The sequence below is a fragment of the Verticillium dahliae genome, genomic scaffold (assembly GCF_000150675.1).
Source record: "Verticillium dahliae VdLs.17 supercont1.16 genomic scaffold, whole genome shotgun sequence".
NCBI classification, from domain to species: Eukaryota; Fungi; Ascomycota; class Sordariomycetes; order Glomerellales; family Plectosphaerellaceae; genus Verticillium; species Verticillium dahliae.
Window position 1 is genome coordinate 347,651 of NW_009276935.1, and position 17,510 is coordinate 365,160.

General features: G+C 54.3%; 5 protein-coding genes across 5 annotated transcripts; 3 read left to right on the forward strand and 2 right to left on the reverse strand.

Annotated features, from left to right (window-relative positions):
• Positions 1-803: 803 nt before the first annotated feature.
• VDAG_07298 (uncharacterized protein) lies at positions 804-2,854 on the forward strand (the record flags this gene model as incomplete). Its single annotated transcript, XM_009656203.1, has 2 exons — positions 804-2,124; positions 2,175-2,854. The coding sequence occupies 2 exons, from the start codon at positions 804-806 to the stop codon at positions 2,852-2,854; spliced, it is 2,001 nt and encodes a 666-aa protein (XP_009654498.1).
• A 507-nt stretch (positions 2,855-3,361) lies between these two features.
• VDAG_07299 (uncharacterized protein) lies at positions 3,362-4,915 on the reverse strand (the record flags this gene model as incomplete). Its single annotated transcript, XM_009656204.1, has 4 exons — positions 3,362-3,604; positions 3,662-3,734; positions 3,789-4,577; positions 4,632-4,915. 4 exons carry the CDS (start codon positions 4,913-4,915, stop codon positions 3,362-3,364), a joined length of 1,389 nt encoding a protein of 462 aa, XP_009654499.1.
• A 2,237-nt stretch (positions 4,916-7,152) lies between these two features.
• On the forward strand, positions 7,153-12,418 carry VDAG_07300 (ATP-binding cassette sub-family A member 9; the record flags this gene model as incomplete). The annotated part of the gene is made up of 11 exons (XM_009656205.1): positions 7,153-7,836; positions 7,902-8,019; positions 8,080-8,838; positions 8,893-9,146; positions 9,197-10,273; positions 10,335-10,367; positions 10,488-10,803; positions 10,898-11,286; positions 11,500-11,692; positions 11,743-11,858; positions 11,915-12,418. 11 exons carry the CDS (start codon positions 7,153-7,155, stop codon positions 12,416-12,418), a joined length of 4,443 nt encoding a protein of 1,480 aa, XP_009654500.1.
• A 997-nt stretch (positions 12,419-13,415) lies between these two features.
• VDAG_07301 (uncharacterized protein) lies at positions 13,416-14,340 on the reverse strand (the record flags this gene model as incomplete). The annotated part of the gene is made up of 3 exons (XM_009656206.1): positions 13,416-13,908; positions 14,172-14,200; positions 14,260-14,340. The coding sequence occupies 3 exons, from the start codon at positions 14,338-14,340 to the stop codon at positions 13,416-13,418; spliced, it is 603 nt and encodes a 200-aa protein (XP_009654501.1).
• Positions 14,341-14,937: 597 nt separating this feature from the next.
• VDAG_07302 (uncharacterized protein) lies at positions 14,938-17,260 on the forward strand (the record flags this gene model as incomplete). Its single annotated transcript, XM_009656207.1, has 4 exons — positions 14,938-15,711; positions 15,778-16,129; positions 16,391-16,466; positions 16,522-17,260. 4 exons carry the CDS (start codon positions 14,938-14,940, stop codon positions 17,258-17,260), a joined length of 1,941 nt encoding a protein of 646 aa, XP_009654502.1.
• Positions 17,261-17,510: the final 250 nt, after the last annotated feature.

A 17,510-nucleotide genomic window follows, 5' to 3' on the forward strand; every position in this document is an offset into this window, starting at 1 on the left:
TGAGATTAACCGAGCATATTGCTAACAGTTAGCGGCAAGGTATCGAGGTTTAGCAACGCCCTCAACTTCTCGCTTGCCATTTCTGAAGAGTCAAAGGTGTCCTCAAAGGATTGATGAGGTCCTCATGAGACTGCTGGATAGCAGCTTACTGGCACGCTTGACTACAGGCTTCTTAAATGTCTGTAACACTGTCAAATAACACAATCTCGGTCCTTGACTCAAGAGCTATTGGGATAGAGGCAGAATATATTAAGAGCAATCGGTGACAGGCATATAACCCAGTTCGAATTACATACGTCATTGCCTGGAACTAGCATGTTTTCGTCAATGGAGATCTTCTACTCATTGACCCGTGAATGGGTTAAACAGTTATGGGCACGGGACCAGCAGGTTGTTCCCAATGAAGTCTCTCTTGTAATGGATGAGGGGACTCCTTGGGACTTTGCCTACCCGGTGAATGGACGTGATATCGATTCAATACGGCAGCCTTGGGCACGTGCCTCAAGTTATCTGGAGGTGAACAGCCCTGGGCAACCCAAGCTTGATGGCCACGTGATACCAGACGCGTATGTGAAGCTTTTGGTAGGTTCAAAATTCTGAACTGACTTTTACACCTGCATAAACACATCCCAGGTCTTTGCCATCAAGGTCTCTAACACTCCGACATAAAACAACCGCAGACCAGTTCTTCGTCTTCAAGGTGGCCATCCTCGTCTTTCTTCATTTTCCGCTCTTCCTTTATCATACTTGTCTTCATCCTTTCTTTTGCCTCGAGAAATCGCGGCCAAGCCCAGCCCAGCACCATGTCCGCGTTGACGCACGACGTACCATGCGTTCCAAGCCGTTTGGAAAGCCTTCCAAACGAGCTCTTACACCTCATTCTCGACTTTCTCCCCTCGCACTGCTATTGGCGGTTCGCTTTAACCAATTCAAAACTCAAGAGCCGCCTTGTTCCGATCCTTTTGGGAAGCTCGAAGCTCGGCCGCAGAGATGAGCTTGTTCAGATGGCCGCTCAGTTCGGTTACAATCACTTGCTGACCACGGCCCTTTCCTTCGGACCACCGAAGACCACTCTCACGACAAGCACGGTTATTCGCTGCTTCTATTACTATGCCCGTGGCCGCCAGCGTCCTGTTGGGTTCGCCGCTTTGGCCGAAGACACTCTTCCAGCCAGCACACTCAACATGGCCCTGACAAACGGTTTGGGCGCGTTTTCAATCCCCGTCATCCGCACCCTTCTTGCTGCTGGTGCCGATGACTGCACATCGCGTGTCTGGCGGAACAAATATTGCATGGAGTACCATATCGCTCTTGCCGAGCGTACACCCTTGCACGTCGTGGATAACATTCACGTTCTTGCCGTCTTACTCGAACCGGGCTCGAACTGTCTGCGCTTTCTCGACACAGTCAGCTTCACACGGTGGCCCACCCCCCTTGCAACAGCTATTGCTTCCCGCCACTCGTTTGAGTTTATCAAGATGCTCATCGACGCCGGTGCAGATGCCAGTGGTCCCCATCCCAACTATGCCACCGAACAAGAAATCATCAATGTCTATAAGGAAGAAGGAGTCGAGTACGACACCCGCTTCAGAGGCGACCTCGAAAGGGCGTTTGATAGTCACTGGCTCGGCGTGCCAGGGGATGCATACTGGCTGACGCACTTTGAGATTGCCTGTCTCTTCGGCCGCTTTGAGACAGCCGAGCTCCTCCTCCAGTCCGGCGCCTCCATCTTCGACTGCACCCGAGACAACGGTCCCCTGCGTGCCCTCGAAACGGCCATCCGCGCTTGCAACGCCTCCGGCGACGACCGCTGCGGCATGGCCTTTGTCGACCTCTTTGTGCGTAACGGCCTGGAGACTCACATCAATTCACCCCTGCTCATGGCCACGCAGTGGTTTGTCAGCGAGGCCGTCTTCATGCGCATACTCACCTGGGGCGTGAATCCCATGGTGTCTTATCTGTACCAGCACGGCGTAACGTCCCTGGCACGCTTTCTAGTCACCAACCAGAACATGTTTGGCCCAGACTCCGTCACGGCCGCCGAGCGAACCCGTCTCCGCTGCATCAAGTCCAACGCTCTCCTCGTCTGCGCTATGACTGCCGGCAACGCCAAGGCCTTCTGCCGTCGGTGGGCCATCAGCGAGGGCCTCCTCATCTTGGAGTGGGGCTTCCAGGCCGGCTTCCACCATCGCAACGCCGCTCAGGCGCCGTCCTCGCCGTCAACGGCATGGTGGAGCTGTTCGACCGGAACCTCGACCACATCCCCATCTGGCCCAAGCTCTTCTTCGAGAGCCGCGAGACCTGCCCCTACGTCGGCACGCTGCACCATGTCGTCGAGGCGGTGGAGCTCCTCCTCAAGAGCGGCATGACGGTCAAGAGGGACCGGTACGGCCGCACGCCGCTGCACTACGCCCTGCGCATCAACAGGCTCCCCGTCTATCCCATCCTGTGGTCCATCGTCATGCCCGATGTCGATGCCGAAGACATGCAGGCCATTTTGAATTGGAGAAGGGTGGCGCTCACGACGCCCCTTACATACCAATACTTTTCGGGCCAGGACTACAGACACATGGAAGTCAAGCGCGACAACAACATGATCCGCATTATTAGAGCTCTTCTCCGGGCCGGTGTGCCTGTTGGCACCAAGGACCACAGGGGTCAGACGTTTTGGGACTACGCGCATCGGTCAGGCTGGGACGAGGTTTGGCAGCGCGCTCTGGAAGGTGAGGGTTTGTATGAGAATGTACAGGATGATGGCATGCAAGACATCAGCCAGGAGAGCAATGGCATGCAAAACGATAGCACGGACAATGACAGCACACAAAGCAGCAACATGCATGAGCATAGCATGTAGAGCTGCGACATGCATTCAACAACATGCATACAACGACAAGCACAACGACGATGTGCATAGCAAAGACATACATGGAAACAATGTACATAACGACAGTTGCATTACGACGACAGTTACATCACGACGACATGCATCACGACGACATGCATCACGACGACATGCATCACAGCGAAATGCATCACAGAGACATGCATCACGATGACATGCAGAGCAATTCCATACATGGCAAGGACAGGGGGCATACAGAACAGTATAAGCAGAGTGCTTTCGAGGACGCAGGACACAATGAGCTGATGGCAGCTGAGATTGCTTCCACATGATGATTATTATGATTTGAATGAATAGCACACAATAACCAGTAGTACACAAACAAAACTGCATTTGCACCCTTCAGGTGCTATGTAAAATAGTCAAGGCCGCAACTAGCAGACAGTACTGAATCATTCATCAGGCATCAACTCTCGGGCTGAGTGAAGATCCAGGTGACCACGCTATCTGATAGGCTGATTATTCGTGATGAAGACCAGTATTGCTGCTCTGCTTCACTCTGGGGATCAAGACCCAAGAAATCGTCATGCACGCGAAGAGAGCAACCAGCATGGGCTGCAGAACACCAACGCTGTACCGTAAAGCCAATGCACCTGTGATGATGGGAAAGAACGCACCGCCCATCTGTGCAAAGAGGAAGATGAAGGAGAGGGCCGTTGACTGGATTTCGTAGGGGAAGAGCTTCGACCCGATGGAAATGCCCTGCATCGATTGTCAGTAAGTGGACTTTGACGTGGAAAATAAAAGGATTGAACGCACGGTCGCAAACAATGGTCCTGTAAAGAAACCAACCAAACTGACAGCCACCGAAGCAGCAACAATGTGCGGCACCCTAACAACATCAGTACCACGAAGTTTCTGAAGACGGCGTTGACAAAGCACTTACAGCCAAAACACCAGCTGGAACCCAAGAGCCAGGACGCAGTAGATGAACACCATCCTGCGCTCTCCAAGCCTGAATGTTGGCTCTGCGAGCAGAATCCGGCCGAGCAGACCACCGCCGCTAAAGCCAGCGGGGACGTAACCCATGTGGGCCAGGTTGCCATCACGGACCTCCACCAGGAACTCGACGATCCAGCCGACAGCCGTCAGGACGCCGCCAATGTAGAAGAAGAAGAAGGCACTGATGACCCAGACGGACTTGTTGGAGAGTGTCTCCTTGACCAGCTGAGCTGCTCCCTTTGTAGGCTCGCTTGTGCTTCCAGCCTCGGCGTTTGGCATGTTGTTCGCACCCGAGCGAGGTCTGCCTCGGAAGTGTATCGTGTCCCGGAAGGCATAGCATGTGAGTGCCAGGTTTCCTACGCCAAGAGCCAGCGGAAAGGTATAGTAGAGATACCAGTACGACGTCGTGCCGGCAGAGGCAACGGCGGTGGCTATAAAGGGGGCGACAAAGCAGCCGGCCATGTACATGGCGTGGATGAAGGCAAGCCATCGATGGGCACCCTTCGCGCCGGCCACGTATGTGTTGCAGCCGGTATCCTGATAGGCCTGTCCGAGGCAGACGACGGCGAATGTGATGCAAAAGAAGGGGAACGGAGGTTTCCAGGAACGCAGGGCATGGGCCACGACCTGGAGAGCTGCGCCAAAAACGAGAAGACCCCCTAGGCCGAACCGTTGGGTCAAGTACGTGTTTGTGAAGGCCGCGAAGAGCCATCCGAGGAAGTTGGCGCCGTAACTGAAGTCTAATGAGTGCTTGTTCCGTTAAGCACCAGGGTCAATGCGAACGTACACGATAGAGGCGACGGCTGTGCTGAGCTCGTAGTCGCGGATGAAGTATGGTACTAGGGCACCAATGCTTCCATCGTTGGTACCTGAGACGAAGAAAGAAACGCCGGCCGCCAGCAACTTGAGTTTCGTCCCACGACTGAGGCCTTGAGGTTCCTCCTCGCCAATTGCCTGGGTTCGATGTTCGGTTGGGGCAAGACGGGGTGAAGATGGCTTTGATGGGTTGGCAGAGAGGTCGTGGGAGCCATGGACCTGCACGGGCTCGAGCTCAATCGTTGTCGTCGCCATGGCAGAAGAGTAGTGGATGAATCTGGATCATTTGTGATGTCGAAGGAGTCTGGGACAGAAATATATCAACTGTCAGATGGCACGGGATTGAGATGCTGGGGTGAGCCGAGCGGAGTCTGGGGGAGGAGCGGGCCTGCCTGGTTGGGCTGCCCCGTTCCATCATAGGCTGGCGCTAGCGGAGATTCCCCGGACTCCGGGTACTCTTCGGCTGCGAAGGCATGCATCTGATAAATTGGGAAACGATGTGGGAGACACGGGCATCGAATCGACGGGCCGATGGGCCGTGGGTGCTGGGGCAAGAAGAATCTTGTCGTCGGTTCCAGATAATGGGATGTCACGAGATGATGAGATGTCACGGCCATCCATTCATATGTGGATTGGTGGCGTCCAATTTTTCAATGACCCTCCGTGATGGTTACCAATTACCAAGTCAAGGTACCTAAGGTAGGTACCTACCTGAGAAAGCTGTCTTAACTTGATAGTAGCTCACAATCCACTCCGGCGGATACCGGTGTCACTCTCGGGATCCTGACTATGATGATGACACTGATGTGGCTCGATGGCCTGCGGGTACGAACTGTCCGTCCTGTGGAACTGATAGTTTGCTAAATGCTGAGACGACGGACAGGTCTGCCAGCGGAATCTTGACAGCTTGCTCCTGATGCGCCTCTGCCCAGTGATACAAATGGTATGCCTTGATTGTAGTTGAGTCTGATATGGGACTGTTGATGGCGGATTAGAGATGGGTGATGGATTGGTGATGGGCTTGACGGACTGGAAACTGGTAATGAACTTGGAAACTGGTGATGAACTTGGAATCCGGTGATGAACTTGATGACGGACTGATCATGGGCTGGGAAATTTAGGCAGGGAGATGACTTTGATGGGGACTCTGTCGATGGTAGATGGACATCTGTCTGCTTTGGGGCCAGTACGTATTCTGAGACCTCCGTCTCTTCGTCTAACGACGGCAGACAGACATCTGATGATAACTGGTATCGTATCTTTGATGGAAAGAATCTGATTAGTATTATGGAGCGACCGAACGCACAGTTGCTACCATTGTTGGGGACCTCACGTTGGGGGCACATCCGAGTATGGTGAAATGGTTGAAGCTATCTAAGACTGTTGGTGTCGGGATGACACCCTTATGAACTGAGGTGGAGTGCTCTAATTAGCCCTAGGACTCTGGCGGAGTCCCAGTCCGCCAAGAGCCCTGGGCCAGAGCACCTTCCAAGGGTGCCCCCAACACAGGTAGGTATCAAGGTACTGCCTATGGCGTGAGACAGACCACGTGACCTTAACCTGCTTACCAAGACAACTTGTTTCGCTTGCCAGTGCATGATGGAGCCTCGTGCCCCTGAAGAAAACAGACTCCACGCCAGCACTCCGCATGAACACCAGTCCAAGCAAGACAACGTATAAGGCAATGCAGATTAAGAAACGACATGATTATCAATATCTACCGTAAGCGAGAATTGTAGGCAATTGGCTGAGAAGAACCAGCAAAATCGCTCAATGGCCCGAACCAAAACATCGATCCCGAGAAGACTGATTCGGCGGTCATTGCCTCAACCTTTCGAGGTGCACCTGATGCACCGAGTAATGGACCAGCCTTTTCCAGGCTGCAGCATTCGACACTGGAAGACGAAAAGGTTAAATCGTTCTCCTTCAGCCTTCAGGGCATTTTTAAGTATACCTGTTCGAGTCAGGCCACCCGTTGTAGAATGCAGCGGGGCCCGCTCTTTCAGCGCTTCGACAACACCATGGACAGATTTGGCCCCTTTTTCCCAGGCAGCCGCATTAAGTCTTTGACGATCCACAAGCGCATGCCGGCATGCCCCGTCGGCCAGCCTCAGAACACCCACTCATCCGCCGTACAATTCGGCTGCCTGCTACATTCATCGTCTCCCTTGCCCATACGAGCCTACTAGTCGCCAGGGCAAAAGCTTCCACACGTTCACTGCAACTTGCAGTGCCGCCCGCCGTGCCGAGCCCCTCTGAACGCTTGAGGCTGGGCCATCTTTTGTCCTGACTGGCTCGCATCAACTTGTGGTATGCATAAGTCATAGCGCCGAGGTCGAAAATGTGTTTAGAAGCGACTCCTCCCTTAAGTTGGCCGTCTGTTGTTCAACCTCATCTTCCTCGTTCGTTTTGCTCGGTACAGTTTGACAGTGACTCCTCATGTGCGCCTGAAGTTCATTCTGCATCGGTTTTTGCTTTCTGCAGCTGTCATCATGTCTTCAGGTATTCGGCTCTGGGTCCGACAGACCCAGGCCTTGACCAACAAGATCTTCCTCATTACACTAAAGCGACATTTACTTTCGACTTTGATACGAGCTCTCGTCATTCCTATTCTAGTTGTCTCTCTGACATTGGGACTCCAAAAGTCCACATCATCAGGCAACAGGTTTGGCGTCGGCAGCCCGTCACCCGCTGTGACACTATCCGACGTCATCCCTAACAACGCGAAACTCTTCTTCATCCAGTCCGCCGACGCAGGTAGCGATGTCTCGGCAGCCATCAAGACCATCACCGATTCCCTCACGAGGAAGCCGATCGTGCAGGTCCTACAGAGCGACGACGAGCTGGAGCAAAAGTGTCCGACAGACATCAACGGCCGCACAGACTGCTACGCCGCCGTCACCTTCAACGATTCCCCCCTCAGCAGCAACGGCGCCAATCAGTGGAACTATACCCTCCGCGTCAGTTCCTCCAAAGTCCCCTCCGGCTTTAATGTCTTCAAGTCGAACAAGGCGGCAAAGAATCCTTATGCTCCGCTGCAGCTTGCCGTGGATCAGGCCATCACCAACTCGACGACCGTTCCGGATATGTTCATGTATACGCGGACGACACCGGATGATGATGCCACCCAAAGGCGCAAAGACCTCATCAGCGGCATGTTTTCGGGGCTCAATGTCGTGTGTTCATCAGCATGCTCTCTCTCGTCTATCACATGGTCGGCATGATAGCCGACGAGCGCGAGTCGGGCATGGCACAGCTCATAGATGTCATGGGCGGTGGTGCTGCTGCCGCTCGCGTCGTGAGCTACCTCATTGCTTTCAACATTATCTATCTCCCTTCGTTTATCATCATGGGTGGAGGTCAGTTTTGGCAGTGACCCACGTCTCCCAGTCTCCTTCCCAACTGACCAACTCGATCAGTCTTCTCTAGTCTCCTCTTTCCATCCTCGAGCGCAGGAATCCCCATCCTCTGGCAAGTCCTTACTGGCTTGGCCCTTACCAGCTCTTGTGTTTTTGGTGCCACATTTACCGTTCGATATTCCGCCATCTGCGCTGTCGCCGCCATCGTTGGCATGGCTGTCTATGCCATGTCGATGGACACATTGAAGTACCCCATCGACTCATCAACCGCCATTGGCTTCTCCATCGTCTTTCCCAGCTGCAGCTATATCATTGTTCTCAACCTGATGGCTCGCTTTGAACGAATCGGAAGGCCGATCGATATCTTCGCATCAGCGCCTATGAACGGAATTGACATGGAGGTTGAAATGGGGATTGAAATGGCCACTATTGGAACACTCCTTGGATACCTCGTGTTCACCATTGTCGCCTTTCCTTTGGCAACCATCCTCATCGAGAGATGGACCCAGGGAATTAGCAACAAGGGTCGCAAATTCAGTGGAGGAGGCCAGGCAGATAATGGGACAGCCCTACAGGTCAAGAGCCTGACGAAAAAGTACAGTTCCCCACTTTGGAAGCGCATCTGCTGCTGTTTCTGCTGCGGCCGGAACCGCCCCTTTGTTGCCGTGGACAACCTGGACTTTACAAGTCAGAAGCAACAAGTCCTTTGCCTGTTAGGTATCAATGGATCAGGAAAGACAACAACCATGGACCTCATCACTGGAAGGCAGAAACCCACGAGCGGGGTGATCGAGATCAACGCCGCATCGTCACAGATTGGTAAGCCCTATCGCTCCTCGTCCCGAACTTGAGCACCGCTGACTTTGACATCAGGCTTCTGCCCGCAACGAAACATACACTGGGGGGAGTTGACTGTTTTCGAACATGCCTACATTTGGAACATGATCAAGGGAGGGTCGGCAACAACAGCAGAGCTGGAACAACTCGTCGACTCATGTGATCTGAGACATAAAATGAACAGCCAGGTTGCCACCCTGAGTGGAGGGCAAAAGCGCAAGGTGCAACTTGCATGCATGCTTGCTGGAGGAAGCACCATTTGCCTCATGGACGAGGTGACTACTGGCATGGTAGGATGACACTGTCTTGGCACTCATTAATCCGAACTAACCATGAATAGGACCCTGTCTCTCGACGAGCCATCTGGAATATCGTCCTTGCCGAGCGGTCGAGGCGATCCATGATTCTGACGACACACTTCCTCGACGAGTGTGAGGTCCTCGCCGACCAGGTTGTGGTCATCTCGCGCGGCCACCTCAAATGCCACGGGTCGCCAGCCGAGCTGAAGAACATGCACGGAGGAGGGTACCGTGTTCGCGTCCCCCAGGTCAACAATGTCCCCCAGACCAGCTACCCGATGGCTGTCTACCAGGGCGAGACGATTTATACCGTTCCGGACTCGACATCTGCCACCAGACTTCTTTCATCACTCGAGGCTACTGGACTGTCTGACGTTTTGGTTACCGGTCCGACCATTGAAGAAGTTTTCCTTCGCGTCGCCAACGAGCCCGAAGCGCTCGAAAAGAGGGGCACAGGCCTGTCTGATCTCGCACCCTTGACCATAAGTGGCGAGGCAACTGATGGTCAGCTATCCTCCGGCACAAGCACCACGTTCCTGCAGCAGCTCATGGCACTTACGATCAAGCGTCTGACAATATTGCGAGGCAATTACTGGTGGTATATACTGGCCTTAGTCATCGCTTTGCCGTTCTCGCCAACCTTCACCTCGATGCTGAAATCGACAGACATGGACTACAACACCGTCCCGTATGAGCTGCCTTCCTGCAGCGACTTTGAGCCATCCTTTTTCGACCTGCCGTCCGCCGTCACTCTATCGTACTACGGAAATAAGAAAGCGGGAGATGTCTCGATGATCATTGGCCCACAGTCGGCACGAGACAGTGTTTTCCGTGCCGTCGACAAGTTTCCCATCGGTCGAACGATTAATACGACGGACTTTGACTCCAAATACATTTTCCAGAATGACTACGACAGTTTCTTAAAGCGTGTCCACGACAATGCTTCGAGTATTCTGCTCGGTGCGATCTACATGGGCGACGGATCTGCGAAACCAACAATCGCTTACAACACTGAGCTCGGCTACGACTCGCCCGTGACGATGCAGAGCCTCTGGAACCAGGCACGAAGCGGAGTACCCATCGAAATACAGCTCGCATTTTTCACAACCTCCTCTCCTGTTCGTCATCATCCTTGTATCATCAACCATCTCTTTAACTACGTACTGATACTACTCCTAGGTCGACGCTGATGCAGGCCAGCTTCCTGCAACTGTAGGTGCTCCGCCTCTCATCTGTTGTGATTTGTGCTGACAACACCAGCTCCTTGCTCTCATGCATTCGGTCTACCCTGCTTTCTTCGCCCTCTATCCCGCGTTTGAACGAATTCAAAAGATCCGAGCCCTCCAGTACTCCAACAACGTCCGTCCCCGCCCACTCTGGGTCTCTTACATCATGGTCGACATCGTCATAGTCACCATCGTCGCCGCGCTCGGCACACTTGCCTTGGCTATGGATGTGAAGAATTGGTACCATCCAGCCTTCATATTCCCGATCATGTGGCTCTATGGCATCGCGAGCATGTTGTGGTGCTACATCATTTCTCTGTACACCGTGGCGGAGCTGGCCGCCTTTGCTTTTTCCGTTTGCATCATGGTTGCTGCGTTTGTCGTAACCATCGTCAGCTTCTCGGTACGTTGGCACGTTCTCCGTGAGTCTTCTCTTGCTGACCATGTAGCTTGCCATCGACAACCCCAGCTTCGACCACCCCAACCTCGTCATCGACGCCGTCTCCTATTCTTTAGGCCTGCTATTCCCCATCATGAACCTTTACCGAGCCCTTGTCGTCGGCCTCAACGTCTGGCTTGTCACCTGCCGTGACTTCAAGCTCATCGCCAACCCAGGGTCATTCAACGCATACGGCGGTCCCCTCGCTCTCCTCATCGTCCAGGTGCTCTACCTATTCCCCCTCCTGCTATGGCTCGACGGAAGAAACACTTTCTCCATGCCATGGGGCAAGAAGAAGCTCGTCGACAGCGAAGAGTCCGTCTCCGGCGCGCCGCAGGATATCGAAATGAAGAGCATGCGAGTAGCCAGTTCGGAGAAGAACCTTCTCTCAGTGGAGCACGTCTCAAAGTCGTTCAAAGGCAAGCGCGCCGTTGACGACGTGTCGCTGGCCATGACCGAGGGCTCCGTGATCGCACTGCTCGGCCCCTAACGGTGCCGGGAAGACGACCCTGACAAACATGATGCGCGGCGAAATGGTGCCTGACTCGGGCCGTATCTTCGTGCAGGGCCTCGATGTGCAACAGGACACGCAGGCTGCGAGGCGGCATATTGGCGGTACGTCTGGCGTTTCTGGCAAGGGTTATGGAGCGTTCGCTAACGAATCAAAGTCTGTCCACAGTTCGATGCTCTGGACAAAATCACGGCCAGGCAACAATTGGAGTTCTACGCCCGCATCAAGGGCATCAAAGACATGAAGCGCGATGTCGATTTTGTCATGGCTAGGGTGGGGCTGACGCCGCATGCCTCTCGTCTCACACATAAACTGTCTGGCGGCAACAAGAGGAAGCTGAGTCTCGCGATTGCACTCTTAGGTATACCGACTCCTCGTTGCTCACGTATCCAACGCTAACAAGTCGCACAGGCAACCCCGAGGTTCTCATTCTGGACGAGCCGAGCTCCGCAATGGACGCCATCGCGAAGCGCGAGATGTGGAAGATGCTGTCATCCATTACGCCAGGACGTTCTGTTCTCTTGACGGTACAGCTAATCACGAGCCTTTCGAGCCAAAAACGAGATGCTAATGTCGACGATAGACACACTCCATGGAAGAAGCAGACGAGCTTGCGACTCGCGTGGCCATCATGTCCAAACGCGTCCTCGCCATCGGCACAAGCCAAGAGCTCCGCCAGCGCTACAGCAACGTCTACGACGTCCACCTCGTCCTGACAACAGCGCCAGGCTCCACGCGCAGCGAGATGCACAGCATTGAGTCCTGGGTGCACCAGGTGTTCCCGGAGGCGTCCTTTGACGCGGCCAGCCTTGGTGGACAGGTGCGGTTCGTCATGCCCGTCGGGGCCGGGCCTTCGCCTGATGGGAGGAGCACGGTGAGAAGGTTGATGGAGACGCTGGAGGAGCAGAAGGTGAACCTTGGGCTCGCCCATTATACTGTTGGAATGGGCACTTTGGAGATGGTTTTCTTGAATATCATGAAGGACAGCGGTGCGGCGGAGGAGGAAGAGCAGGACAGGCCCAGCCCGAGAAGAAAGGGGTTGAGGCGACTGGTGCCGGCATTTAGGTCGGGCAGACTCTCCTTTTAAGCTAGACGAGCATTTTCGTAACATTTTCCTTTTTTCGATTTTTATTGGATCATACCTGCTTGTCTTCAAACATGACATTCCATAGTGTTTACGCCAGCCAGACCGTCATGCCTGCTGTGACCCGTTGAAAGTGGTCTGTCCCAATTCCTTGAGATGGGGTCTCTGACAGGACTTCCATGTAAATGGCTTCATCGCCGTCCACAAACTTGGTCACAAATCCCTGCCCATTGTCGTCTGTCCGACCCTTCCACTATCCGGCTTTCTTTGAGAGACCAACCCTCGACGGTCATGGACAAGACGACATACACAGAGTTGGTAGGTTGAGCGGCGGCAGCCCACATGTGGGAGATCATGGTGCCATCCTCGACAAAGTCTCAGGCAAGACTGGCTGCGGTCGTCTCGAGGCTTGGCGCTTCATTTACCGTGATCTTGGTGGTTTAAAGCGATACGATGTGTCGGTGAAGTTGACGAGGGCCAAGTCGGATGCTGTGTGCGCTTCTGCCCGGATTGCATTGCCATTGGCGCCTTCCATAGAAGGCAATGTAATAGGTGATGATGATTAACGGGAATCGAAGCGCAGCGTGCACCATCCGTGAAAGTCAATGGGAAGCAAGACGCAAGAATTGGTCAACCCCTGTGGCCGTGGGCAGCCTTCGTCATGGCCCTGGAAAGTTCTGGTGCTGCATCCAGAGTTCTTGGCGTATGGGGAACTGCTCTCAAAAGGCCCTTGTATCGTATAGACCAGGTTGGGGCCTCAAAGAAACCTTTGGCAGCCAGCAAACATCATGCAGCGGGGCTTTCGTGGGAGCTCGGCAACAGCATGAGGGTTAGCACATGCCCAGGGATCGTGAATCCATCATCTCATGCGCCACGGGAGCCAGTAGGTCCAGGGATTGCCTTTTAAGCCAGAACCCATCATTTCCCTCAAAATCAAGTCCTCTTAGCATGCGCGCGCGTGGACTCGACTTGTTCGCGACACGCGCGCGGGAATTCTGCATCAAAAGTAAAGGTTGTCTCTCGACTTGGCCAACGTTTCTGCTTTGCTCATGCCCATTTCCGAGTATGTACTACCATCATACTCTGACAGCATGTCGATCGCGGCCCCTGCATCCGCCTCGGCGGCTGTGAACTGCGTGATGTCCATCAAGGTCTCGTCCGGCAAAGGAGATGCGATGGTTGGCGATACACTTCGGGGGATGGCTGGATCGACTGGGATCTCATCTGCCCTCGCCGCGCTTCCCGACGCCGAGGTCTTTGACTGATACCAAGAGAGGAGGTCGTCGCTTGTCCGCAGGGGTGTGTTGTCCCACTCGGTGACGCGGTCGACTTTGTTCTGCCTTGGCGTCCAGGAACTCGACGAGGGAGCGGGCCCCGCCATGGCTGCTTCGAGGGACTGGCTGTCTACGATGCTGGCGAGGGTTCGAAAGAGGGCTGATTCGGTTTCTGCGAGCCTGTTCTCGAGCTTTGTTAGGTAGCCAAACGGGATTCCCCTGACAGGCGTCAGTTTTGGTACACTCGTGTCTAGAATCCGAGGAAGGTTTTACCGTTTGCTTTTCTCAGGGTAATGACATTTTGAAGGGTGTGCATGGCACTGGGAGCAGTATGGTCTGCGGGAGGAAGAGTGTTGTGTTAGTTGTTGCCTTTGAGCCTCAGATGAGGATTTCGTGTTCAGAGAAAGAATGAACTGACAGCTTTCGGTCACACTGATAAGGTCGAGATCATTAGCTGCTAGTACCTCATTCCCGGGGCATACTGGGGGAAGCGACCAGGCCAGGGGTAAGACTGGTTGGCGGTAGATCAGGGGATTCCGTGAGGAGAACGACATGGGGTGGTTAACATACCCCGCGCTTCCGCTGGCGACAGGATTCACACGCTATGGGGCTCAAGGTAATGCCTTCTTGGCTGGATCTAGGGTCCGCCATGGTTGGAGGATTTGGCGGGATCCAGGCAGTCCAGTCCGCCTGTATTTGAGGCAGGAGAAAGTCAGGTCCGGGCGGAAGATAGTGCGGAGGCGGGAAGATTTCAGGGGAATATGGGGAGGTCGCCGGAGTTTCCTTTGTCCGCACCATGCAGGAAGTCTGTGCCAACAATTGGCTGGGCGGTCCGAGTCCCACGTCACAGCCATGCCTATCACGTGCTGCCAGCTGGATGCGTCTGGGTGCTGCACCAACCCCCGTCTCTTGGACGACTTCAACGATTCCTTCCCTGCCTTACCTCGCACGATATTCCTTTGGCCGTCTGCCGGTTGCACATCAATGACAAACCCTGTTCGACATCCACTCGGCCGCCAGGATCTTATCAATCGTCTTGCTTGATGCCGCAGAGGGAATGAAGGCCTGAGAGCTGCGCTTGTCGCGTGTCCAACAGCGACAAGGGCTCCAGATCCGCCGATTTGGCATCGCCTCCACCAAAGACTGCAAGACGGAGACTGTGGTCCTTAGCCTGGGCCCTCCAACTACCGTCGGAAGAGTTCAAATCCGCTTGGATTTCTGGAATCGCACATCAGCGTCGTAGTCGACATGGAAGGCATTGAGTCTCCCGTCGCCTCCTCCGAGTCGGGTACTTTCGGACCAAGTCCTGCCCAGTCACACCTCAACCAGTCACGCAAGCGCAAGTTCTCCCAAGCTGTCGATCCGCCTGCTCGAGAATATGGCCTTATGCGAGACACGGGACGTCATGATACCTCAAGGTTCGTTGGTAGTGCCAGTGGCATCCACTTCATCCGGGGCGTGTACCTCCGCCTCTCACGCAAATCTGCATCCAGAGCTGGTAGCGCTGCAGGCATCAACCATCTTGTACCAGGAGAGGACGATCAGCTCCAACCAGGGCGGACTTCTCCTGATGGAGGCCAGCAATATCTCTGGAAAGATCATGAAGTCGCTTCCGAAGCGGGATCTACAGAGTCATGGCCGAGCTTCGAGCTCCTCGTCACCTGGTCCAGAAGCTACTTCCAAGCATGGCATCCCACCCTGCCGTTCCTGAGTGCACCTGAAGTCCTGGCCATTTTCGAGAAAGTCAGCAACAGCGGCATATCGTCCGTCAGTCATCTCGAGCAATCAATACTTCGTTCCGTCTTCTCTATATCACTGGCAGACAGCAGACAGTCGGCTCCCTTCAGTGAGCCCCTTCCGCCGTCACTTGTCTTCAACACGATTGAGGAAGCCATGTCAGCGTCCCAGTTTGCCCTCTACCAGCCAGCCTCACTGCACGCGACACAAGCAGCACTCAGCATCCAATTGTTTCTCATGTCCATGCTCCGACTCAATGCGGCTTCCCGCCTTGGAGGCTTGATTGTACGCATGGCATTTCACCTTGGCCTTCACCGTTGCCCGTCCCGATACCCATTCTTCACAAAGCAGGAAGCGCACATTCGACGTCGTGTCTTCTGGTCGATATACTGCAACGAACGCTTTCTCTCCCAGTCTCTGGGTCTCCCGCTCGATATCAAGGATGATGATGTCGATGTTTGCTACCCAGGGGAGGAAATACACTCGACACACGTGGAGACCGAAGACAACCGGCTGCAGCTCCTCACATACTTGTCCAAGCATGCACGAATACGAGGTCTCATTCTTGAGTTGCGAAACAAGTCGGTTTCCAGCCGCGACGACACACCAACGCATGAAAGCTACGTCCAAGCAGAAATGGCCCGCTGGTCAAACGAGATTCACGATGCACTTGAAGATGAAGATGGCGACGGCGAGCAGCCCGGTGAGGACAACACGGAGCCAGCACTTTCTCCTGGCCATCGCATTTACCTTTCGTTACTGAAATTTGAGTCTAAGATCTCTCTCAATCGACCGATGATGGCATCCGATCCTTCCAGTGGCTCCTACTGTGCAGGCCTCCAAAACTGCATCTTCGCAGCCAGATCAATCTTGATCGCTCTTAAGAAACATCAGTCTCGCCATAAAACCAAGAGCAAAGACGGGAACGCCTTGTCTGACCCAATACTTTGGCCTACGATCACAGGCGCCATATGGATCAGTTCTTTCATCCTGATCTATGCGGCATCTGAGCGGCAACTACCATTATCAAGCGCATTGCGGTTCGTCGTTCCTATTGATTACCTGTTAATGCTTAACTGACAAATTTTCATCCAGACATGTCAAAGCAGGGAAGGATATGCTCCGCCATATTGCTGCTCGAGAAACAGCTTGGCCGGAATACTGTTTATCTGCAATTGACGAGTTGACTGCGGCTGTGCGGGAGGTAACCATTCCCAACCCCGTGCCGGGTAATGCCCCGCCAGGTGCGCGGCACCCAACCTCGCAACAGCAGTCTCGAGGGCAGGGCAACTCTACAGGTCGAAGCCGCCGTTCTGACTCCACATCTATTGCTCGTCCGGCTTCTGCCCATCCTCGTCGGAGTACGGGCTTCTCGCCCACACTGGCTACTTCTTCCGGCATGCCTGATGATCCATCCACTAGTGCGACGAACACGCGAGAGAACGGAGCTGACAACCTGTTCTTTGGGGAGAGGAATCACGACAGCAGGCCGCTGAGGAATGACCATGGCGAGCCACTCCAGTGGCGACAGCCGGCCGGCTCGACCACGTCTCCCCTCAACCCAGACGCGTGGCAGATGCGAGCTCCTCAGCAAGAGCCCGGCGGGCCAGGTCGCACAACGACGTCCGGTCTTGGTGGGGAGCAAATGTCCGCAACCGTAGCAGGCGGACCGTTTGCACTCCCACAGCAGGACTTGCTGCCCGGGGAAGGGCAAGAGTCAATGGTCTGGTATGATCAGCTGTTCGCAAACTCGCTCGGCGCTATTGACTATCCGTACATGGCGGCGGCACAGTTTGACTCCTCTATTGACCCAACCTGGTCATATCTACGATAGTTGTAATTCTAAGCGATACTTTCAGAGGCTAGCGCAGCTATCAATAGAGCTGTCTCGACCTCGATGCCTATTTCTATCGTATCGAGACGGCCACGGTAACACTCGAATACATTTCTCGGTAAGGGCGGAGCGATACAAGACCGAGTGATGACCTTGGAGGCGCCAATTCGAAACTCAAGCGAAAGAGCTTCTCGCTTATCGAACACACAGAGTGGGCAGTCAGGGCAAGCGTCGTGGCTTTACTTCCATG